The sequence below is a fragment of the Papaver somniferum genome, chromosome 6, assembly GCF_003573695.1.
Source record: "Papaver somniferum cultivar HN1 chromosome 6, ASM357369v1, whole genome shotgun sequence".
NCBI classification, from domain to species: domain Eukaryota; kingdom Viridiplantae; phylum Streptophyta; class Magnoliopsida; order Ranunculales; family Papaveraceae; genus Papaver; species Papaver somniferum.
The window spans coordinates 46475592-46501437 of record NC_039363.1 but is presented as its reverse complement, the minus strand read 5'-3'; the positions used below and the strand labels follow the sequence as shown (position 1 = coordinate 46501437).

Genomic DNA, 25846 nt, shown 5'->3' with positions numbered 1-25846 from the left:
TTATTATCAGGTTTTTAAGAGTTTTTTTGAGAAGAAGAAGAACAATGGAGAAAATGAATGGATTTTGATGTTTGGTTTTGATTTAAGATTAAGATTAGGTTTGATTTTAAATTATTTATTTACAAAGGGTAAATCTGATTTTTTAATCACTTAAGTCTCCCCTTATCTATAATTTGCCTACCCAAAATAAATAAGCCCCCAAAATGGTCAACCCTTCTAGCCCCAACAATAGAGTTCTAAAAAAAAGGACGTGCCTGTGATGCCCCTGGTCTTCCCCGTGCAATGTGTTTTTCGTGTAACAACTATAACAACTACACAGATAAAATGTCGGTTACCTTTCGCTAAAAAATGGTTAGCTCCTATGTCCACCCCGCTGAACAATATCTCAATGAGGTGGGTGTAAATATAGAATATTATCAAAATACCCTCATTATTGTTATGTTTTAAAAGGAGCTGCCTCGCTCGTCTAATTACTGGTTCTGATTTTTTTTTTTTGTTTTTCTAGCTGTCTGAATTGTCTTCTTCACTACTAAAACCCTAAGACACTGAAAAGACAGGCCTAGAGAGATCAATAAGATCACATAAATTAGGGTTTCAAGAACTTTCTTCAAATACTGTAGAGATAGATAGTTTTTTCTAGGGTTTTGGATAAGAAAAGATTAGAGAAATGAAGATTCAGTGCAACTCATGTGAGGTAGCAGAAGCAAATGTTTTGTGTTGTGCTGATGAAGCAGCTCTATGTTGGGCTTGTGATGTTAAAGTACATGCAGCTAATAAGCTTGCTAGTAAACACCAGAGGATTCCTTTGTCTACTTCTTCTTCTTCTCAGATTCCTAAATGTGATATTTGTCAGGTAATTTCACAACATCATTTATTTTATTATTTCTTTATTTTAGTTATTAAACTGATGGGTTTATTATTCAAAATCTTTATTTTGTTTTAGTCTATTTTTTGTGATCTGATATTTGTTTACTGGTTTGGTTGTTGCGGTGATAGATTTGTTTGTTTAGGTATACTGAGAATTTTGTGGTTGGGAATCTGTTCTTCTGCGCTGTCCATCTTAGTCGCTTAGTATTTTATAATTACTTACAACTATTTGGTCTCGATCTATTTGAGGGAACAGCAAACCATATTTTAGAATTTCAAGAGTATGGTGTTCCTAATATGCTCCAATGTGGTAATAAGTTTTTAGTTGCAGGTTGAGGAGGTGACCCGATTACGGGATAAAAAGTGTAATGGGAAATGCAATAATTACGTGATCCTATTTTCCATTATCTACTTTTTCTTCGAGAATTTTTTATTTTTTGTGCATGGTAGAGTAGTAAAGTATATGGATTTTCTTTGTAATCTATTTAGTACCGATCTGAGAATTTCTTTGTGGTCATATTTATACTTTCTTGAGAAAAAACTGATCATTTTCATATGGGTAAGCAATGGTCCACTATCTTCTTTGCTTATCTAAAACCATTCTTGTTGTTTGTAGGAAGCTGTTGGCTACTTCTTTTGTCTAGAAGATCGTGCTTTGCTCTGCAGGAAATGTGATGTTTCTATACACACAGCTAATTCATATGTATCAAGCCACCAAAGGTTTCTGCTTACAGGAGTGAAAGTAGGCCTAGAACCCACACAACCGGTTGGGTTGTCTACCAAGGAAAAATCTGACTCTGTTGACAAAACTGTGGAAAGGGAGTCTCAGTCAGTGTTCAGGAAAGATACTTCTGTATCACGGAATGGCAGAGATGGTGAAGTATTATCCCGACAGCCTGGTGGAGATGGCAGTCTACATGCAACTAAGCTGTCAATTTATGGGGGTACAACTGGTGGAAGTATGCCTGAGTGGCCTCTGGATGATTTCTTCGGACTAACTGATTTCACTCAGAATTTTGGATATATGGATAATGGAACTTCCAAGGTAGGTTCATGCATCATTTCTCCTGATATTCACAAAAGTTACGTTCCTGGATGATGCTTCCTACGCTTATCCTATGATTACTGGGATAGTCTAGGCTTAATCTATGCTAGAACTTCCTTTTTGTGTCTGCTCTATTAACTCCCCAAGCTGGTTATATTCTTGTGTTATGTGGTGTTGATGCATGTTAGCCCATCTAATGGTAGTATCTTCTACCCCTGTTCTTTTTTTTTTCTTTTTTGTGGGCTAGGGTGTGAAGAAGGAAAGAGCTAATTAACCATTGGCTCCTTCCAGGTTTGTGGCAGATAAATTTTCTGATGTCTCTGTATCTAGTATCTCACCTGTGGTGATATCTACCAGGTTGATAGCGGCAAGACTGGAGAGTCTGGATTCTCTCCAACTTTGCAAGTCACTGATGAGGACTTTGACATGGACGAGTGTTTGGGTAAGGTCCCAGAGATCCGATGGATGGTGCCCGAGGTCCCATCTCCGCCCACTGCCTCTGGACTCTTCTGGCCAAAAAGCTTCCGAAACTCACCAGATAACGAGCTCTCTGTGCCAGATGTATCTTTCTCCAACCAACGCATTCCTCAACCTATTCGAGCTCAGCCAAAGATCTCAAACCCGAAACGCCAGAGACAGTATTAAGTCTTCTGCATTATCTTCTGCATTAGGATGAGAACTTGCAAAGACTAAACATGTAAATTATGTAGATTTGCTGTTGGGGGAGTGGCAGGCTTAACCTTCCTGCTAAATGGTGTGTTATTCCTTATGTATTTTGTTTGGGGTGTAGCCGTGTAGGTTGTGTGTAATTCCCAACTTTAGAAAAGAAAGTACCTTTAATATGACTGTGTGTTGGTGAAAAGTACCTTTAATATGACTATATTTTGGTGATTAAAGATTTGCACTGGGTTATTGCTCATATTGTTCTACAATTTCCGTAAGGACGGCAGAATGTTGTATAACCCGACTACAAAGGTTTATTGCTTGGGAATTCGGGATATCCTCCCAGGGGTTGCATTAATAATAACTAGTTTTTCACCCGTGCTACGCACGGGTCTGTTTTATAACTTTGTTGAGTAGAGAATAATATTAATAAAAAAAAAATTAATAAATTAAATGCACATGATCCTAAAAATTATTAAATATTTAATAAGAAATACTTACCTAATATTATTTATAATTAACATAGATTCAATGTCCACGATCCTTAAAATAATATTTATCTTTTTTAACGTACTTTTGATGCAGTAAAAAAATGGGTACCAATTTTCTTTGGTAGCTTAATGGTATTATTTTTGATTAATTTGCATTTTTCCACACGAACCTAAAAATGTATTTACACTGGAATAATCAAATACAAAATAAATCAGAATTCATATAATATAAGAAAAATAAAATTAATAAAATGGGAACAAAATGCATAGATAATTATAAGAATTACATGCACAGTATGTTAGGATGTCTTTCTTTAATGCTTTTGTTTTATGGATGTTGGATACTCTAACTATTTTTTTAGAACTTATGGATGTTCCCATAAATAGATTCAGATTACCCAATGTGCCTACGAACTGAAAAGCTCTTGTTTTATGGGTTTAAGTTTGGGGTGCAAATAATACCCGAAAATACTCGGTCTGCTTGTATCCGTTTGAGCTTGTCTATATCCGAATGAGCCCAAAGCTTGTTGCAGCCCGTCACGGGGCCGCATGGCCTGGTTAGTTTATATGGGAGGACTCGGGGTTTCCTTAAAATTTAATAGCTTGACCTGGTACCTGCTCGAACGGCCATGTCTGATACTCGTTTAATGTTTTTAAGGATTTTTGTTCTATGTTAGAGCAAATTGTTACGTGTTTTGGTTATATTTTGGATTAACATTCTTATTTTCATTTCTATTTTACATTTAGAAGATTAATTACTTAAGATTATTTTAACTTATAGTTCATTCAATCTCCAAATTATAATATAAATTTAGGTTAAATCAGGTATTTGAATTCTGAAAATTCAAAAAACCTGAAGCATGTTTGGCCTGCTTAATAGATCGGGCTTTCGCAAGCTTTGGGATTCAAAATATGTGTTTCTACCTGGCCTGGCCGGTCCGAAGGAATTTTTGGATAGCTGATTATGAGGCCTGTCTGGCCTGGAGCCCGACCTAATTTACACCCCTAGTGTAAGTACTCTAACGTTTCTACTCCCTCTTTCTCATAATTTTAGTCCGCTTTGCATAAAAATTATAACTAACAATTACCTAAAGATACTATGAATTTGGAAACTTAAGATTTCCGTACCATATATAAATTTGGAAACTTAAGACTTCCGTACCGTATGGAATAATTATATTCATGGAGAAACTTCGTAATTAAAGAATTCAATATTGTTTTGTAACCAAAAATAGAAGAAATTTTAAATAATATGAAGATAAAAAAATAAAAATAAAAATCATATTTTTTGTTTTTATTTAAGTAAATAGTCTTTATGATTTTAAATAGATCTCACCAAAGATGAGCTAATAATTAAAGTTAATTAAAGGATAGTTTATAGTTTATAGAGCGGAGGTAACAGTATTTGGTACATTTATAACACTATTTGGTACATTTGGTACAAAAGAAAATATTATAAAGGACGGAAATTATGAAACAAAGGGAGTAGAGGTTACGGACGGTATGGCATGTTGGTTATGCTAGATCATCTATTTTTTGACCACCCGCAAGTGTATAGGGCAGTACAGTTCTTTTTGCATCGAGTGTCCCCTTTCAGCAATCCACCTCTCGATTCTTTGGTTATCCTAACTCACTCATATCCACTCGTATAATGGTTGATCATTTTACGAACCACATCGTCATCATAGTTGGAACTTCCTACGTCATGTTTCTAATACACACCCGTACAGGTGCAGAATCTTCGATCTATATATGCTACTCTGTCCAACAAATCCACCAAACCAAAACAACAAAAATGTTCATAGCAACAAAATATAAAATGGTGTGAATTGTATACAATTTAACCGTGCACAAAAACTAAACCTGCACTAAAATCAAGGCTCTGGTATCTTCTCCTTGTGATCCATTAGATACACGGTTCTAATTCCACTCTTTTCTGTCCGAGAAGTATACTCCGAAATGTAATTCTTCTATAGGCACTAAAAAACATTTTCAAATAAAAATGAAATCGCCAAAATATAAAAATCCATGCTCATGGATTGAATAATCATATAAATAGAACCGATCGAGAGGTATTCCATGCCTTCTCTTTTCAAGTAAGAAAAGGATGGAGGAACGCATTGGCCAACTCCATTATAGTCTTCTATCAATAGAAAAAAAAAACTATGTTATATCCTAACGCCAAAATGACATTGATAATCATAACATTTTAGCGAAGTTTTAACGAAATATGAAGGTAGCCTCATGTTTTAAGCAAGAGACATGTAGTTGGTTATTATCAAACGACTCTTAACTTTTATACCTTGCTAGATGCTATATCTTGTAATAAAACATGAAATTAGCCCAACCAAGTTCAAACAATGTATAACAATCACTCCACCAAAATAAGAAAGCCAACTATTTAACTTAAATTTTCAAAACGTCAAAACAACTATAGCATTCATTCATTTATCAATGCGTCAAAAAATAAGTATTCGATATACTGCAAAATACAAACTACAAAAATAAAAATTATAATCTCTTATTTTATGTAAGTTGCTTGCTACATACCAGCGCATTTTGAGGCCCGTGATGAATTTTTTGTTCACGACATATATTTCCATTGATACTTTTTCTCGGCGATAACATAATAAACATCTTATAAAAATATGAATAAAATCTTCTGATTGTAATGCAATACCGAAATTATTCTAATTACAAAATCAAATTATTCTGATTACAAAATCCATAATAGTTAATGTGCCACTCTTGGTATTCTCCGGGAAATTTGTATTTCTGATACCAATGTGGTGACCTTCCACCGGGATTTTTTTAAGCACAAATAATATTAAATTTCTTCTCCGCCGAATTTTTGTTATACGATATAAACCCGGAGAAACACAAGCTGTGCAACACAGGATGATCGAACTCTCTGCAACATTTAAGTACTTATTTCCATGTATTATTATGATTAACTCATGTAACTTTCTATCTCCCTGAATCAAACTATGCCGAAGAATTCAAGGATATATATCCGTAGAAAAAAAAAATAATCAAGAGCTAAGCATGAATACCACCATAAGCTTTCAATTAATACCTTTATCTGGAAGTCCATCGACAATTTAGAGACTTTATATCCTGATATTCGTTTCCTTCCTTAGTAAGAGTAACTTCCCTTGATACTTGGAAGTTAGTTAATAACCTATGAGAACTGCATTGGTAATCTCTTCTGGGGAGTGCACCCAATTGTCGATCCCATAAGCCTGCGTAAGATCCATATGCAGATAATCATTAGATTGGGGTACAAAAGAAGAAAAAAAATCCAATCCAATAGTATTAAACCAATGCAGCCGAAACCTAATGAATAACCATCAAATGATAAGTCTTTTACTTATCACTATAAGAATTTTAATAGCTAATTTCAGTAAACATAACAAAAAAATCTGTAAAAATTGAGTTCTAGGTCGTAAATAAATTGAAATAACATGTCTATAGATCAAGACTAACAAAATCTAAACATCAAGTGTCAAATATTTATAATACAACTCTAAGTATATAAAAGCAGCAACGCTCTGGATGAATATGTCAGCTAAAATTTTATCGTTAAGCTTCACTATGAAATAAAAGACAGAAAAAGTGAAATAAATCAAGAATAGAAGGGAAATATGAGTATTAAAATTATAGGAAAAAAAAGTATAAGAGAATGAAGAAAAATTTATACCATCATCCATGTATATGAGTTCCCTTCTATTTTCAGATCCTCTAATTTGCTATAGACAACAAAAGTACAACAAGATAATTAAAATCAAACCAAGAAATAATAATACCTAAAAAGGAAAGAAAACAACGAAGAATTAGTTCCATGACTCACCCATAAACACCGATAAAAGGTATCACCAACAGCTGCTGTAAACAAAACTAACAAAAAATCACAAAACACAATTCATTGTTTCATTATACCTCGTATTCGTCTTTCTCATCGTCGTAAAGCTCCAAACGAATTAACCACCTCCCATTGCTGCAATCATCAGCATCAACATGCAAAGCAAACAACAATAAAAGAAAATAAATCAGGAAACGAAACCCAACAGCGCAAGAAACAGAATTGGCTGAAAAGAAGAAGGAAAAAAAAAACCTAACGCAGATGGCATTCGCTAGAAAGCTTTAAATAGAGATTCACCAAAATTATGTTACCACAAAAAGAAAAAATCTCATTTTGAAAATAATATCAAGCAATATCTTAAAATTGATGCAACTTACAAAATTTTAGATAGCCACCATATCTTTTTATATCTCCAAATCTTCCTATTGTGATATTTTTGATCCAAGAAAATATATCGAGGATCATTACATATTTTGAATAAAAAAGTTATGGTTTTTTTTTTTTTGAAAGAGCAATATTAAGGACAAATTATTGAAACTCATTCGCTTTTTTTTTTTCCCTCAAAATTTCAATTACTCAATACCTTGTTTTAATACCTCCACGATTTTCTACTAACGATTCTATATTTCTACAGCAAGATTCAAAAGAGATAAAAAGGGATCTACCAATTTCCTCCAGGCGGCAGTATATATTAGATTAGAATCTTGTTGCAATAATATTTGATTTTCTACTAACGATTCAATATTTCTACAGCAAGATTCAAAAGAGATAAAGGGATCTACCAATTTCCTCCATGCGACAGTATATATTAGATTAGAATCTTGTTGCAATAATATTTGCAGTGTCAATCACCGCGCTTCCAAAATACCTGCACATCAAACAACAAATACGTCAACAATTAATTAAAAAAATAAATAATCAAATCCAGAAAGAAGCGGCGTGCAAACCATGGCCGAGGTTAACTTTTGCTCTAATGATTTATATAAAGACACTAAACCCATAAATAAAATGATTTTTTTTTGGAACATTATCAATTAATATCGAATTTCTAATATATTTGGCAAGCTCCAGCACGGAAATCATGGATTTTTCTTATTGTACTATCTTTTTACCAATCGATATTAATTTGTAATAAATTATTAAGAGAACTCAATATTATTGAGGGAATAATATCTGTTATTGAATAATATATTTTCGATATTAATTTGTAATAAATTTATATTTTTGGAAAGTCAATTTTTATTGCGCTATATTTTTTTCCAAAAAAAAAAATATCTTTACTGTCACGCTTTATATAGAAAATATCTATTGAAATTTTCTCCTATTAGTCAGAATCTAGAAATAGTAAAAAAATAGAAAATAATGACACAATATTGATGAAAATTAGATATTCTCTTATTGCCGCAATTAATGTCTACAGCTATTCTTACACACATAATATCTAAACTATTTTCTATTCTAAACATATTTTACTTTTAATTATGGAAAAAACAAAGTTAAGAAAAATAATAGTGAAATTAGGACGATTTTTTTTTGTTAATGCTCGTTTGTTTTGTATTAGCTTCTTTTTGATTATAATCTTTGCTATCAATTATTTATCCAAAATACTAACAAAAATTCCAACTGATGTGCAGGACCACTAACAAAGATTCACGCAAAAGAGATTCATTGCTAGATCAAAAGGTTAGTACCCATGATTTCTTTTTCGATTTATCTATTTTGGAGTTTAATTGATAGTTTTGGGGTTGTAATTAGGAAAAATTCTTTTTATTAAAACTGTAAACGGACATTGGACATTTGACGCTATTTGTTTATTATTTAATAACCATTTGATTTATTGTGGGATCGTGGCATAATTCGTTGATTATCATGATGCAAAAAGTGGATTTTGTTATTTAATTTGTTATTTAACTCGTTGATTATCGTGGATTTTGTTATTTAATTTGTTGATTATCACGATGAAAAAGTGGATTTTTGTGATTATCATGATTGAAAAATATATTTAAGATATTTTAATTTTTTCATCAATATAAATTTGGCATGTTATGAGATTTTTAAAATCTAGCTATTTTAGGTTAGAAGAATATTTTGGATTTAGCTATTTTATTATTGGAATAAAAAGATATTATCCTTAAATTATATTGGCTTATATTTAATAACTTTACAAAAACAAAAAACTGTTGGGGCCAGAATCAACCAGAAACGAGAATTAACGTGGAGTTCTGGTAAATGTGGAGCTCCGGTGAATGAGAACGCATTAAAAAACTCTGTTATTATATAGAGAATGTACAAGACTATGAGTTCATTAGAAACGCGAAAAGTTACATCAGGCTAGTAATCCTGTAAACTGAAATATGGCCATCTCCCAACAAGGTTTCCTCTTCAGACATATTACAAGTGTGGAAGGAACTGAAATGCGAAAAGTTACATCAGCCTAGTAATCCTTAAACTGAAATATGGCCATCTCCCAACAAGGTTTCCTCTTCAAACATATTACAAGTGTGGAAGGAACTGAAATGCGGCCATCTCAGTTCGGACGTATTACATAGACTTGCATTTAGGAGTAACTTTTTTTCCTATTACAATATGGCCATCTCCCAACAAGGTTTCCTCTTAAAATAGGCTAGTAAGACTATGAGTTCATTAGAAACGCGAAAAGTTACTTCAGGCTAGTAATCCTGTAAACTGAAATATGGCCATCTCCCAACAAGGTTTCCTCTTCAGACATATTACAAGTGCGGAAGGAACTGAAATGCGGCCATCTCAGTTCGGACGTATTACATAGACTTGCATTTAGGAGTAACTTTTTTTCCTATTAAAATAAATAATTGAAAAGAAAAAGTTTGGCACTGTGTGCCGTTGCTGTTTAGAAAATCTTAGATCATGTTTGGTACAATTTTTAAAAACATTTCTCAAAAATAGTTTTGCACTGTTTTAAAAACATACCTTTTTTCGTTTGGTAAGATAAAATCTGTTTTTGAATACCAAGGAAAATCAACTAAATCAGATCAAATATAAAGACTCTTATAAGAGATAGTGATACTGGCCATGACTCACTTGCAGTCATTCCCCCGACTCTTACTTTGTTCTGAAAAGAAGAAGAAGAAACAAAAAAAGAAAAAAAGGAAAACACAGAAAACAATAATTTGTTGTTTTCATTTTTTTTGTTTTCAAAAACAGAAAACAAATAGAAAATATTTTCTGAAAATGTCCCTACCAAACATGTTTTCTCTTGTTTTTTATTTTTTGTGTTTTTGAAAACAACAAATTGTTTTTAAAAACTGTACTAAACAGGCTCTTAGCTTTCTAGCATTCTTAGCTAATTTATCTGCTACATTGTTATGGGTTTCTCAACCCTGTCTGCAAAGAAACGGGACGTAACTTAGTTATTGTTCATGATGCATGTTTCTCTCCAATACTGGAAAGTGGTTTTATGGGGCTCAAGAAATGACTCATTGTCGTTGGCCATTTTGCACGTTACGTATTTTGAAATGCAGGTTAAACTATGGATGATTTGGTTGTTCCGAATACTGAAATAACAATTCAATTGAAATGGCAATAACTAATTACAGTATAATTTGGATAAATTAGTCAGGTGATAAATTAATAACTAACATAATACAAAAGAAGAGCTCTTATTCATTGGATATTAGGCCAAAATGAAAAAGTGAAAGTATCTCTTTTCCAGAAACAGAGGGAGTATTACGCAGGTTTAAGCCTTTATATATAAGCTATGTGGTAATCCTGGTTACATCTATATGGACCGCACATACATGCCCCCAAGGCCTTACGACACTCTTCCTTGTGTGGTCCAATAGTAGTGACTTACATATAGTATTTCGAACATAGTTCGTCAAATATAATTTTTCACATGTAGTTCCCTTCTTGATGACCACTGTGTATAAGTTAACTTCCTCATTAAAACCTCTCCAGGAAAATCCAAAGGGACAAATCCTAAACTGAGGAAAAAGGGTACAATATTAAGAAAACTTAGAACATAGTTAGACTCACATATTTTTCCTCGTTAAACCTTGAAAAGGAAAAAACCCAGTGGGATAAAACCTTGAAGAAGGGGAAAAGAGTACAACTCAATAGTTCGGAAGTATGCCTTTGTCGAAACCCATACTTAACATCCTTTTTGTGTTTGTACGCTAGTGTTGATGCAAAACAATAGTAATATCACTACTGGTTGACTTGTGCATAAAAGTGTTACGATGTGATCTTTGCGTCATACTGTTGATTCTGGAAGTGGTTTCTCTTGACAAACTATCGTGTTTTATTTCTTTGATTCTGATATTGTTCAACAATATTAAAGCGAACATCAGGTGTTCAACATTGAATAATAACTAGCGCGGTTATCATTGCTTTGCTAATTTTTTTATCGAGTAATAAAAACTTGTAGGAAAAACTAATCTCGATCGAAGGGAAAGAAGAATACAAAGCATCTTCTTGTTTCGAAGTAAAATATGTCGACATCATTTATCCTTGGATCCTCCCTATGATGTCGGCATCTCCCCCTGATTCCATTCAGAGGAGTATCAATATACTCTTCACTACTTTAAAAAGTTTAAAAAGTAGTTCTTGAAGATATTATTTAATTAATACGTCTAAGGAAGTCGTATTCATCACAACTACAGCTTTAGGAACACAGAGTCTTTTCTTCTGTTGAGCAAGAGTTTACATTTTTAAACGTAGTATGGAATATATATTTACTCAGGGTACCCGATACCCATGGATACCCGTCGGGTATACCTTATTAGGACCCAATATTAATCAGGTTTACTCGTCATGTAGTAAAATTACTAATGAGTCTGATATTGGGACCCAGAAACGGATCTATAACACCCGGTTCCGGGTAATTGGGCACCCATTGACATCCCTAATTCTAACCCCACAATGATCCCATAAATTTCAGCAAAGTAATTGGTAGTTACTCTGATTCCATTACACATTGCACTCAAAACATTTGCTTCATGATCTATTTCAACAACCCCAGCACCGGCCACTCCAGGATTTCCACGCATTGCTCCATCACAAATCAATAATATCTCATTATTAGCTGGTGCTTCCCACTGACACTCTGTTGGATCCAACACCCTTACTTTTCTGTGTCTAACTCTTAAAAAATCCAACACCTGCAAATCCTCAACAGAATTATGCGTATAACCCTTTAATCTTCGAGAATACTCGTGCACTTGGTTGAAAAACCTCTTAATAAAAAAACTCCCGACCTTCTTATTTTCATAGAAAAAGTTATTTATAGTCTGCCAAAGCTCTGAAAGAATCACCAAAATAGCAACAAGCCACATATCTTTGAATATAGCACTTCTGCCTTAGCCGAGTTGTAAGCAGTTGTAAGGTTTAACTTGGAATGAATACAAAACACAGATTGAATCCAACTCCAATCCCTTGTACCAAAACTGCAATCCCAAAGTAAATGCTCCAACGGCTCCTCCGCGTTATTACATAAGCAACACTTGTGAATAACCTGAACTTGAATATGCTCTTTACTTTGTCTAGCGTTGCGCATGCACCTCTCACTGGTGAAAAAACTTCCTCCATAAAAGATGCGCGTCTGGTAACCTGTCATATCTCTTGTGAATAAATTCCTTAGCTGAGCTAACAATAAATACGCCTTCGTAGCCAGGTTTCCATATCCTACAATCTGCGCCACCCATTGGATTAGGTAAGTCAGTTTCCTCAATACCTATAACAAGTAAAGTATTACGACAGTCATCTGACAAGGCCTATAATTTATTATTAAGCATATATCTAACTAGAACTGAACAATCCAAAGTCTGATCTTCTAGGATCAGTAATTGACATATCTCCCACCCAGTCATGATAGTACAGTGAAGTAGAGCTCCCGTCACCCACCAACACCTTAGAATTTTCCTCCACCAATCTATAAACCCACTTTATACCTGATAAGAAAGAAGACTTTACATACGAAACCAGATGCCCATTTCTGATTAAAAAAATTAGCACGAAAGAAACGTGCCCATACCTTATTCGAAATCTGCATCCTCCACCGAAGACTCATAAGTAGAGCCTTGTTCATAGTTTTCAGCTGAGTAATACCCAATCCACCTTCCTCATATGGAGCATAAATCTTGTCGTAAGCAACAAAAAAAGATCTAATAACCTTGGAATCTCCCGTCCATAAGAAATTTTGAATAGCCACTTCACATTGATGAATAAATTTGCGTGGCCATTTGTAGACAGCCATGTTATGAGTAGAAAAACTTGCAATTACAGATTTTACCAAAACCACTATATCTTGAAAAGATAACAACTTACCTTTCCAACTTGCCAACTGATTTTTGATCTTTTCAACCACGTTGCATATATGTTGATACCTAACAGTCTCAGTTGAACCCCCAAATACCTATCCGGGAAAGTGACAATATGTATCCCAAGAAACTAAGCAATCGTTCCCCTTCTATTTAAAGAACCACAATCGTAGTATATCTTTCTCTTTTGTTTACTTACAGTTCACCCAGAAGCACGTTGATAAGAATCCAACAAGTCAACTAACATGGGGTTAGTGAATTTGGATTTATAGGGAATTACAGAGACATTCCAAATCTCTTGTTAGTCAATATAGAGTTTCTAAAAATCTCTGAAAGTTTCTGTTATTGGATAGAGACTTTCTAAAAGGCTGTAGCATTCTCTGTTATTCAATTAGGATTTTAAAATCAGTGATTTAAGGATTTGAGTATTGCAGTGGAAATATATGGGAAAGTAAGAGGCATAAAGTAGTTTCCATTGAACAACATCAACAGGTTACAAGCACATTCATGGGCTACAAGCCCTACAACACTCCCCCTTGTGCGGTCCAGTAGAACTTCATATGTGGTGCTTTCACATTCAGTGCTTTGATTATAGTTCTTCAAATTCCGTCCTCTCCTTGATGACTTGTGCCGAAATTAATTGCTCAATTAAAACTTTGACAAGGAAAAACCCAGTGGGACAAAAGCTTGGTATAACTCTTCACATATAGTACTTCACATGTTGTCTCGTATTTTACATATAGTTCATCACATGCAATAAGATCTTTAAAGATCGCCGAGTCTAAGTTAATTGCCTCGTTAGAACTTCGTCAGGAAAAACCCAGAGGGACAAAACCTGAACTAAAAAAAAGAGTACAATATTAAGCAAACTTAGAACATAGTTGGACTCAAATATGTTGCCTCATTAAAACCTTGACAAGGAAAACCCAGTGGGATAAAAGCTTGACGAAGGGAAAAGAGTACAACATGACAGATGCAAGTAAAAGTGATCCGTTGCAGATGATCACTTTGCTCCGTTGAAGTTGATTAGTTGCTTCACAACTCTTAAGGCTGGAAATCCTCGTAGGAAAGACAATAGCCTTAGCTGGGAAATTACATTCCCTTTGTTTGTTGTTGTCTCATTAAAAACCTTGCCGAGTAACAAAACCCTGTGGGAAAAAGCAACTTCGGTGAAGGAAAATAGTTCAACACACCATTAGATGCTCCCCCCTGATGTCAGACAATTTTTATTAGTCTAATGCAGTCAAAATAAGTTTATCACACTTTACTTTGGTGGACTTGAATGTTTATAAGACCATGTTGTTGATTCTGGAAGTTACGTTGCTTAACAGACTATCGTCTTTCATTTCTTTGATTCATATATTTTCAGTAATATCAACCCGATATTTATGTCTTCAACGTTCAACAAACTTGATGTTTTTAGTGTTGTCTTGATAAAAACCTTGTCGAGTAACAAAACTCTTTGGGAAAAACGATTCTCGATCTAAGGGAAAAAGAGTACAACACATCTTCAAATTCGAAGTAAAATATGTCGACATCATATCCTTGGATCCTCCCCCTGATTACTTTCAGAGTTTTTCCAGACAGTTCCTTTAGTCATGTACTTTTCGAAACTGAATACCGGTAATGACTTAGAAAATAGTCTACCATATCTCCCCCTGATTACTTTCGTTGGAGAAAGATATTATTGTTCCTTCATAATCAATAACTTTCGGATTTCACTTTCATTAGCATTCCTTTTTATGTCTTCGCAGGGATTAAAATAATTTATGTCAATGGTTACCTTTAAGTACATGATTACATTAATTGTATCATTCCAATGACGTTGCGTTGGCGCTGAGCTATATCTAGCTGACAAGTTCCCTGAGGATGCAAAATTTTATCGAGTACATTATTATACTAAGTACAACAATGCGTCTATTGTACTTAGATATGGGGATTTCATCTCCCAACACATCTTCGTCATCCTCCTTTAGACGAAATGGTCACTTAGTTACATTTGAACCTCGACTAATTATGAGAGTGCTACCACGATGCATGTCTTTGTTAAATTGCCTGAAAACTTTAGACATATGCAAACTGGTGGAATAATATACCACAAGCTCAGTATTCGGACGAGCTTTCCCAAGATTTTTCATCTCAAATTCGGATTTCGAATAACTTTTAAGGTATCTTATTACATCAAGAGTGCCCATCATGTCTGTATCATCGACATAGATAGCTATAATTCCAAATCAGGAACTTTCTTGTGAATACGCAATGAAAATAACTTACTTGTCTATCCCCACCAAATCAAATAGTCACTTAGACGGGTATATCACATCCGCCTGATTGATTCAATCTAAAAGTGAGCGTTACGTCTAACTGTGAACGCGCACTGTGGTTTAGAGTCACTTGATTTGGGAAACAAAATGTTATCGAGTACTTTTGTAAATATCTGCTATCTCTTGATTCTTTTAGAGATACGTAACAACCACATATATATGCTGCATTTCAAGTCCTTTCGAAATTACCAAGCTAACTAAGTAGCGGAACGCTATAACGTTCATTACAAGAGAACAATTCCAGGTCTTTCTGAGAAACCTCGCGCTATAAGGAGAGTCTTTATAAATTAAGGCTGCTTTATTCTCATTATGATTCGTGACAAATTAATCTTGTATGTCCAATAGGCTTTACACTTGGTTGGTTAGCATTACCACACCAAATACCTGTATATTTGTCAAAGAACCAAGTTCTACCTGGATTGTATAGGCCAAATATGCTCTTCGTTGACGTTAAGCAACAAGGAGCTTGGTTCAATATCATCTTGCTCTATTTCCTTAAGCAAGTGTATATGAAATTAATCATCAATATGCTAGCATGATCTTTCCATTGACTCGTGTGCATTCTCATAATCCCCTTGGGATGTTATTGTTATCTGGAATCATAAAACTTCGGAGCGTCTTCCAGTTGATTCATGGACGTATCCAGAGACAATCTTATGATATGATTTCTGATGATATAAATAAATTGTGCCTTACTCACCTACTTCCTTTCTAGGTGAGGATTGATCGAACCAAAGGGTGTCTCCAACTTCCTTTATGGAGCCACGGCCTCAACCACACATTCACTAAGTATAGTTGCAACACCTTAGTCTATGTGTATATCCCTTATTGAGGATTTTTAACCTTGCAGGTAGGTTTGCAGCTGGTTAATGTGTTTTCAAAGTTGTTGTAGTAATAAAAAGAGTTCGTTCAAGACTTGTGAAGGTTGTGCTTTTAGATTTAAATTTTAAAACTAAAGAAAATAAAGCAAATTAAAACTGATTATATTAGAGAGACCGGGGTTCAGGATTTCACCATTCACCAAAATTCATGTAATTTAATGTTAATTTTTATCATGCAATTCTAGACAATATAACTCCAATCAAAATAAATTGTGATCCTAATCATTGCCTAAATTAGATTTTCAAAACATCAATTGTTAATCGCAAGCATGAAGTATCAAAAGCCCTAAACTAAGCATACTTCATCAAGAGAAAACACAACTAATTAATAAAAATCATTACTCAATTTTCATTCGGTGCAAATAATCATAAAAGAATGCATAAATAAATTCAAATAAATTTTACCACATAACTTTTGGAAGAATGGCTTCCTCCATCGCCCCGGAAGATTGGTTTTAGCTCATCATGATGTTGGAAACACGCTCAAAAATTGATTTCATTGCTCAAAGTAGGTGTACAAATGATGAAATGGAGAAAATGATGAAAATCAGGTGTTTGCAACGTTTATAATTGTTGCAAAACACTGTTACAAAGAACGATAAAAAAGAACTGTTGTTGTTGTATCTCTGCGACCCTCGTGTGGCTGTCGTTGTCACTGTTGATAAACGACTGCCTCTGGTGGTCTTTTGTTCTTCGTGTTCTTGGTGCAGCAGCAGAAACAGAGTTCTGAAAACTCTTGATTCTCGCCTCCTGAGCTCTCCTCTCGACCCCAAACTCTCTGTCCCCCTTCTCTATGATCCCAACAATCTATTTATACTCCTCAACCTCATTTAATCACGCCATAATTCTCAATATTCTTCATTGAACTCGGGCAGTAAAGAAAATATTACGGGAATATTTTCTTCCCTAATTTAGCTTCTCACGCGTTTCTACATATGCAAAATCTCCTTATTTAACTTTGTCAAGGTCCAAAGTGTTGCTCGAGTCATCAAACATGAGCAGAACACGTTTAAATTCTCCAAAACTCATGCAATCCCGTGAACCATGCACGTGCTGCCCTGTTTTCTTCTCACGGATTTTCAGCCAAATTTGATCGAAACAAACACCCATACCAGCTCTGTTAGGACATATCACAACTACCCATTTGATTTCAGCCATTGAATCTCCCTAAAACGCCTTTAAATCACGAACCCTAATTTTGGTGTTTTGATAATAGCTTTTCCCGCCAAATTCCAAATTCAAATGGAGAAGATGACCTCCCCCTAATCCTGTACGGGTGTCCCTTTAGCACTTGCCTTATGGGGTGTGAATAGTAAGGAAGGATCCCCTTATCCGTTGAGGTGCCCCTTAGTAATTGAGTGCCCCTTATCTAACAGTGCGAGTCCGAATAACATGTGTCCTCCGGGTGCTTTTGACAACTTTTCGAGCCGATTTTTCCAATAATGTTTATTTCCCAAAAATGCCTACAAACACATAAAATACCATAATAAGTACAAAAATCGAGTACCAACAATACATGAAATTAAGGACAACATAGACGCAAAAATGTGTCTATCAAATACCCCCAAACTTATTATTTGCTAGTCCTCGAGCAAATCTAATCTAGAAAAATAAAATGACTACACTTAGCACGTGCAGCAAGCCGTTAAACCGCTAGGTGGCCCTAGCGGCGGAGTGTTGTCTCCGGAGGGTTTACCAGAGGTGTACCCACAAAACCTTTACTCCAGACCCTAGCTATCTACGCAGAACCTTGGAAGGCACTAAAGAATCTCCTTGGTTGGCATACAATCATTGACTATAGGAGGAAGTACCCTGATGCGAAATTCCAATTGATGTACACGAGTTTCCACTCAGCATACTAAAATTCATATATAAGTGACAGAGCTCTACTCAGATAGTTTCTGTACATCATAACCGGAGTCAACCAATCACATGGAAAGATTAAGAAGATGGATAAAGAGATGGTTAAAAGTGAACGGTGTTTCCCATATCTGTCTGAAGGCCTCTGCCAAGGTGAACCTATCCTAATGGACTGAGATACTGGTCTGACTAATATCAACACATCTGGCATATACAAAGGGACCAGTGGTCGATAAACCTAACTCTAGGTCTGGCATATACAAGGGCACCAGTGGTCGACTTTATTGAATTTATTCCGGTTGGTCTAATAGTCTGGTCTCTCTTTTTTTGTATCTCAATCACTCTATTCCACCCTATCAAAGATAACAACTTGAATCGTGTGCCCCACCAAGTCACTTAAAAAGATAAAAACAGAAGGATCAGGATTCAACGAGATATGGCGAAACTACCATGTTTTTTTTAATTCTAACACCTGAGCTCCGTGATTTTATGAATAAACTCTTTAGATGTTTCCATCTAATCATATTGGTTCCTCAACTCCTACAACCAAGATGTTCCCATCCACTTAGATTGGTTAGTGCCAACCTTAATAAGCATAAATTTCTAGGCTCTGGAGTTTATTTGTTGCAGCTAAGAGCTAACAAAAAGTTTCTTCCCCACCCCCAAACTTAAATCTAACATTGTCCTCAATGTTCTAAAGATGAAATTAAAAGCATGAACAATAAGAAACTAATACCACTTGATGGATGGAAAAAGAAATAAGGAAGGATATTACCGTAAGCATGAGTACCTCCCAGGAAATGCTAAATTTAAAGTCTTTAGCTAGACATAAAATACCTCAAAAAGGATTGTCAGCTTCCAAAGCCATATATCAATAGTCGAAACAATTGTGGGTCCATAAGACCAAATAGAGCTGACACAAGTATGAGACAACTGCACTGATTCAGAAAAATAAAAAGAAGGAGCACGTTCTCGTCTAAGGTTTCTGTCAAGACAATGGTTTTATCTGCGGCGCGTAATTGAACTTCATATGTGTGTCTCGATAAATAGATTCATCCGAAAAAAGGGTTTCTAATACCTGGGTTACCTCCTGGACAGTATCAGGAGGATCGGGTTGCGGAGTCTGAAAAGACTCAAGTAATATCTCAGATGTACAAGGCTCGAGTCCCAAGTTAGGGACTCTAATTAGGGATACGATACAATCACAAGAACCATCACTACCCCCAAACTTAGGGTTCACAGACAAACCTCTAACTATTTCTTGAATTTCCGGATCTTCAGAGTCCTTAAATTACTCAATAGATTCTTCTAGTTCTCTACCCCCAAACTTAGGGTCATCATTATTCTCAGAAAAACCTAAAACTATTGCCTAAATTTCTGCGTCCATAGAATCTTTAAAATACTCAAGATCTTCTTCTAAATATTGATCACATATCTGGTCTAAGAGAATGGTTTCCTCAAAATCATCTAAAGAATCTACCAGTAAAGTTTCAAGCCAATTATCCTGAACCAAATCCTGAACTAAAGTGCTAATCATATTCACTTCTTCTAAATCATCATTCTCAGAAGGTTGTCTAGTAACATTAAAGACATTTAGTTCAGTGGTCATATTACCAAAGGATATGTTCATAAGCCCAGTCCTACAGTTGATGACAACGTTAGCTGTGGCTAAAAATGGGCAACCTAAAATCACTGGGATTTGACGACTTGGGTCCTGAACAGGCTCGGTGTCTAGAACAACGAAATCCACAGGATAAATAAACTTATCAACCTCAATCATAACATCCTCTATGACACCACGAGGGACTTTGACAGACCTATCATCTAATCGTAGTGTCATTTTAGTCGTTTCAACTTACCAAGACCTAGCTGGGTGTATACATGATACGGGAGTAAGTTAACAGTAGCTCATAAGTCAAGTAAAGCTTTATCGACCATGTGATTACGAATCGCACAACATATGGTGGACATCCAGGATCCTTATACTTAGGGGGTGTTTGGTTCAGAAGAATGGAACTTACCTGACCAGCTAAAAAAGCTTTTTTATGGACATTAAGCTTACACTTTCGTGTACAAAGATCTTTAAGGAACTTGGCATAAGCAGTCATCTGCCTAATTGCTTCTAATAGCTGAATGTTGATGTTCACCTGCTTAAATGTTTCCATTATCTCGTTGAAAGTCGACTTCTTCTTTGTTGGGGATAACAAATGTGGATATGGGGCTCTAGGCACAAAGGTAGACCTATCATGAATTTCTTGGGAATCCTTAGAGACTGTTTCAGTTTCCTCGTCTACGGGCTCCTCTTGGGAAGTAGAAGGTGGAACTACAGTATGTGCACTAGGCATGGCTACCTTATTGTCTACCGTTTTACCACTCCTAAGGGTTGTTATCGAGTTCACATGGTTTGATGATTTCTCACCAGCTAAAGATATTTGATGGACTTCTCTAGGGTTGGGTTGTGGTTGACTAGGAAACTTTCCTTTTTCTCTCAATGTCTCATTTATCTGACTAACCTGGGTTTTCAACTCGGAAATAGCTTGAAAGTTAGCCTGACCTATTCTCTTATTTTCTTTTAAACCTTGAGAAACAGATTGCTGAAACTGCACAATGTTACGAGTTAACAAAGAAAGAGACTCTTCTAAACTCATAATCTTCTTACCCGAAGGGTTCTGAAACTGTACCGGAGCTGAAGGATTCTTAGTATAGACAAAACCTGGGGGAACCTGAGCATTACTAGACATACCTTGATTCTGGCCCTTGGACCAAGAAAGGTTTGGATGGTTTCTCCAACCAGGGTTATAGGTTTCTGAATATGGGTCAAACTTCTGTTGGTTATCAAACCTAGTGTTGTTATAAAGAGCATTGGCTTGCTCTTCAACAACATGGCCTTCCCAAAAAGTCTCATTTCTTCCACTACTACCACTAGAATGACCTAATTCTAAGGCTTCTAACCTTTTGGGTATAGCTTCTATTTTGGCATCTGACTCATAAGATCCTTCTACCCTATTAACATTTCCTCTACTTAGAAGAATTGTTTTCTGGGGTTCCCTACTATTTTCCCATTGTTGGGTCTTATCGGCGATTTCATTCAAAAATGTCATCGCTTCATCAACAGTTTTATTCTCAAACCCACCTGTGCATAAGGACTCAACCATGGTTGTTATTGAATAATCTAAACCCTCGTAGAGGATCTGAACTAACCTAACCTTCTCCAAACCATGATGAGGACATTGAGATATAAAGTCATTGAACCTTTATAAGTACCTATATAAAGATTCTCCCTCTTGTTGGGCAAAAATACATATTTGTGTCCTAATAGACGATGTTTTATGCGTTGGGAAAAACTTATGTATAAAGGCAGAAGTAAGTTGGTCATAGGTTTCAATTGACTCAGAGTCCAAACTATACAACCAAATTTGGCTTTATCTTTTAAGGAAAAAGGGAATAACCTGAGTTTCAACGCACCATCACTTAGGTTTTTAATTTTCAGAGTACTAAAAACTTACTCAAATTCCCTAACATGAAAATAGGGGTTCTCATTCTCCTTCCCTAAAAACATTGGGAGCATCTGTAAAGTCCCAGGTTTCAGTTCATAATTTTCCTCGGTTTCAGCTAACTTGATACAAGACGGACGAGAGGTCCTAGTTGGGTTTATCAAAGCTTTCAAAGTTGCCATTTCTGGCACTACCAAAGGACTAGGAGTACTTTCCTCACGAAGAAACAGATTCTCAAAACTAAAGTTTCCAAAAACGGGGCTCTCAAAAGAAGAGTCTTCGAGCTCCCCGTCTTCACAAGAAGAACTACTAGGTTTTTCACTAATCAAACGACCTAGAGTGTTTCTTTTCCAAGCCTGTTTAAAAACTTCAGGCATACACTAGAAAAAAAAAATCAAAAAGAAAATCACTAAAAAGGAAGGGATGTTCTATGCAAACACAAACAAGGCTGACTCCACCAAAGCAAACCTACTGATTTCTAGCAAACAAAAAGCATGATGGCTCCACTTAGATTGTTTCTAGACCAGCTTCTAATCCTTCGAACGGGAATTCGTTACAATTTAAGCAAACCCCTCTGGAATCAATCCGAGTTAAAGTAAGTTGAATAGAGGCGAGGGAAGCTAAGCTCGGTGGAGCTTTGATACCCAAGGCCTCACCGGTATTACAAGGCGGCGCAGTCACGCATTACTCTTACAGGAACCGTCAAGAACTTCGAAGTATGCTTAAAAGAGTAACCAATATTTTTCAAATGACTTTCCTGTTAAGCTCGTTACCCTATCGGTCTCGTTCTAGTCAAAATTTTAGGCTTGGGTTCGCGTTTGGTGTCGTTTTCCTAAGGCGGGGAAGAAGAGAACGGTGATGAAATCCGAACCCTTATCTTGTATGGCCAGTCCTTTCCCTTTACTAGGAAATTAAAGCAGCCGTTTTCATGTCCTCAAAATATATGCATACGAAGGAAGACAGTAACTCGCTGACAGGGGATTCGCGAGTGTTTCGAAAAACTTACCTCCCGTATCAGACGGGGGATGAACCTTTGTAGTCGACTCGGGCCACGACTCCTATGTCATGTACGAACCCGAGGGGCCGAGGTGATATCGTAATCACCGTCCTTTTCTGCAAACAATTTATATTTAAACTACCCTTCCGTAGGGTTTAAAAATAATGTCCCAAAATTTAAAGTCCAAAGTCCAAAAATATAAAGTGCAAAAGAAAAAGAAAGTCTAAAAAAAATAGAAATCTACAAAGATAAAAATGTCTCTTTTTTTTTTTTTTTTTCTCTCTTTTTTTTTGTAAAAAAAAAAATCTTCTTCTTTCGCTCCTTTCGCTTTGCCTTTTACTCCAGTCTTTAAGTATTCACCAAAAGCTTTGGAAAAATTATCTTTCGCTCCAAATTCCAAAATCTGAAAGAAAAAGACAAAAACCCAAAAACGTAAAGAAGAACAAATAAAAAAAAAACCTAAAAAAAAATCTAAAAACTCTAGCTTAAAGACAAGTCTGCGACGGCGGCGCCAAAAATTTGATGTGTTTTTAAAGTTGTTGTAGTAATAAATAGAGTTCGTTCAAGACTTGTGAAGGTTGTTATTTTAGATTTAAATTTTAAAACTAAAGAAAATAAATCAAATTAAAACTTATTATATTAAACAGACCGGGGTTCAAGATTTCACCATTCACCAAAATTCATGTAATTTAATGTTAATTTTTATCATGCAATTCTAGACAATATAACTCCAATCAAAAGAAATTGTGATTCTAATCATTTCCTAAATTAGATTTTCAAAACATCAATTGTTAATCGCAAGCATGAAGTATCAAAAGCCCTAAACTAAGCATACTTCATCAAGAGAAAACACAACTAATTAATAAAAATCATTACTCAATTTTCATTCGGTGCAAATAATCATAAAATAATTGCATAAATAAATTCAAATAAATTTTACCACATAAATTTTGGAAGAATGGCTTCCTCCATCGCCCCGGAAGATTGGTTTTAGCTCATCATGATGTTGGAAACACGCTCAAAAATTGATTTCATTGCTCAAAGTAGGTGTACAAATGATGAAATGGAGAAAATGATGAAAATCAGGTGTTTGCAACGTTTATAATTGTTGCAAAACACTGTTACAAAGAACGATAAAAAAGAACTGTTGTTGTTGTATCTCTGCGACCCTCGTGTGGCTGTCGTTGTCACTGTTGATAAACGACTGCCTCTGGTGGTCTTTTGTTCTTCGTGTTCTTGGTGCAGCAGCAGAAATAGAGTTCTGAAAACTCTTGATTCTCGCCTCCTGAGCTCTCCTCTCGACCCCAAACTCTGCTTCCCCCTTCTCTTTGATCCCATCAATATATTTATACTCCTCAGCCTCATTTAATCACCCCATAATTCTCAATATTCTTCATTGAACTCGGGCAGTAAAGAAAATATTCTGGGAATATTTTCTTCCCTGATTTAGCTTCCCACGCGTTTATACATCTGCAAAATCTCCTTATTTAACTTTGTTAAGGTCCAAAGTGTTGCTCGAGTCATCAAACATGAGTAGAACACGTTTAAATTCTCCAAAACTCATGCAATCCCGTGAACCATGCACGTGCTGCCCTGTTTTCTTCTCACGGATTTTTCAGCCAAATTTGATCGAAACAAACACCCATACCAGCTCTGTTAGGACATATCACAACTACCCATTTGATTTCAGCCATTGAATCTCCCTAAAACGCCTTTAAATCACGAACCCTAATTTTGGTGTTTTGATAATAGCTTTTCCCGCCAAATTCCAAATTCAAATGGAGAAGATGACCTCCCCCTAATCCTGTACGGGTGTCCCTTTAGCATTTGCCTTATGGGGTGTGAGTAGTAAGGAAGGATCCCCTTATCCGTTGAGGTGCCCCTTAGTAATTGAGTGCCCCTTATCTAACAGTGCGAGTCCGAATAACATGAGTCCTCCGGGTGCTTTAGACAACTTTTCGAGCCGATTTTTCCAATAATGTTTATTTCCCAAAAATTCTTACAAACACATAAAATACCATAATAAGTACAAAAATCGAGTACCAACAATACATGAAATTAAGGACAACGTAGACGCAAAAATGTGTCTATCACTGGTATGTCTAATCTCATCACTTTAGCTACATCAGTGTACATTCTGAAAATCGATTATTCTTTGTCACTTCACATTTACACTTGTGGAGTATAAGAATCAATATGAGACACGGTAGGAAGAAACCACGATAATTTCTGTCGTTCCGTTAGAAAATACTTTTTCTTATCTCCCCCTAATGACGGGAAGACTGTCTCATTAAAGTGATAACCGTAAATATATCGGTAAATATATCGGTAAATAGATCTCCTACCAATAGTTTTAAAATGCGGATAATTGTTGGGAACTCATTTCCAACATAACTGCTTAACAGTTTTGAAGACCCATCATAGCACGATGTGGAGTCGTAATGGCACATATATAGTGCAACCAAAAATGCGTAAGAACACAAGTGTCAGGCTTAAATCCAGTTACCAACTTGTACGCAAAAAAAGGTTGACTAATATTGGGTTCTTAAACGAATTAAGTAAAGATGTGTGTAAGATTGCATATCCATCCCCAAAGCAATAAAAGGTAGGTTGGTACGGATAACCTATTCCTTAGACACCATCTATAACCTTTGATGGTAGCCTCTGCGAGACCATTGGGTATAAGATGCTCTACATTGATCTTATTAAACATGCAATATTCATCAAGTCCTTTTGATATAAATTATCTAACATTAACAAGGGTGGTGAGCCTTTGCACTTTGCATTGTGTAATATGTGCTAGGAATTCTACAAAAATTAAATGCATCGATTGTTATGAGCAATAACTGATTCAATGCGTCGAATCATCCACCAGAGCCATAAATCACTTAAGTGGTCTGTATTCTGCATGGATATATATTCATTAACAACACTTTATTTCTTTGAAGAATGAGTTATTCACCATTTGCATCGGAGTAAAACAGGATGGTCTCAATCATGTTTTACTGAAGAAAGGCTTTTTAAGATGAGTGACGCGCTTTATTACTCTAAAGCATAATGGGGGAGCGG

General features: G+C 35.5%; 1 protein-coding gene and 1 long non-coding RNA gene across 3 annotated transcripts; one reads left to right on the top strand and one right to left on the bottom strand.

Moving 5' to 3' along the window:
• The first annotated feature begins 477 nt into the window (after window positions 1-477).
• On the top strand, window positions 478-2808 carry LOC113287467 (B-box zinc finger protein 22-like). The gene is made up of 3 exons (XM_026536230.1): window positions 478-853; window positions 1484-1912; window positions 2270-2808. The coding sequence occupies exons 1-3, from the start codon at window positions 668-670 to the stop codon at window positions 2555-2557; spliced, it is 903 nt and encodes a 300-aa protein (XP_026392015.1). The 5' UTR covers window positions 478-667; the 3' UTR covers window positions 2558-2808.
• A 2907-nt stretch (window positions 2809-5715) lies between these two features.
• On the bottom strand, window positions 5716-7864 carry LOC113285627. 2 transcript variants are annotated; one of them, XR_003328817.1, is made up of 4 exons: window positions 7711-7864; window positions 6917-7063; window positions 6767-6815; window positions 5716-6308 (listed from the first exon to the last, which is right to left on the bottom strand). It is a non-coding gene; the product is annotated as an uncharacterized LOC113285627 (long non-coding RNA). The 2 variants fall into 2 exon arrangements; XR_003328818.1 differs by lacking the exon at window positions 7711-7864 and adding an exon at window positions 7306-7562.
• Window positions 7865-25846: the final 17982 nt, after the last annotated feature.

What these genes read in the sequence shown, in the direction of transcription:
- LOC113287467 (XM_026536230.1), top strand. Translation starts at nt 668, where the DNA reads ATGAAGATTCAGTGCAACTCATGTGAGGTAGCAGAAGCAAATGTTTTG. An exon ending in CTAAATGTGATATTTGTCAG is followed by an intron (nt 854 to 1,483) that starts GTAATTTCACAA and finishes TGTTGTTTGTAG; the next exon opens with GAAGCTGTTGGCTACTTCTT. An exon ending in TGGATAATGGAACTTCCAAG is followed by an intron (nt 1,913 to 2,269) that starts GTAGGTTCATGC and finishes GATATCTACCAG; the next exon opens with GTTGATAGCGGCAAGACTGG.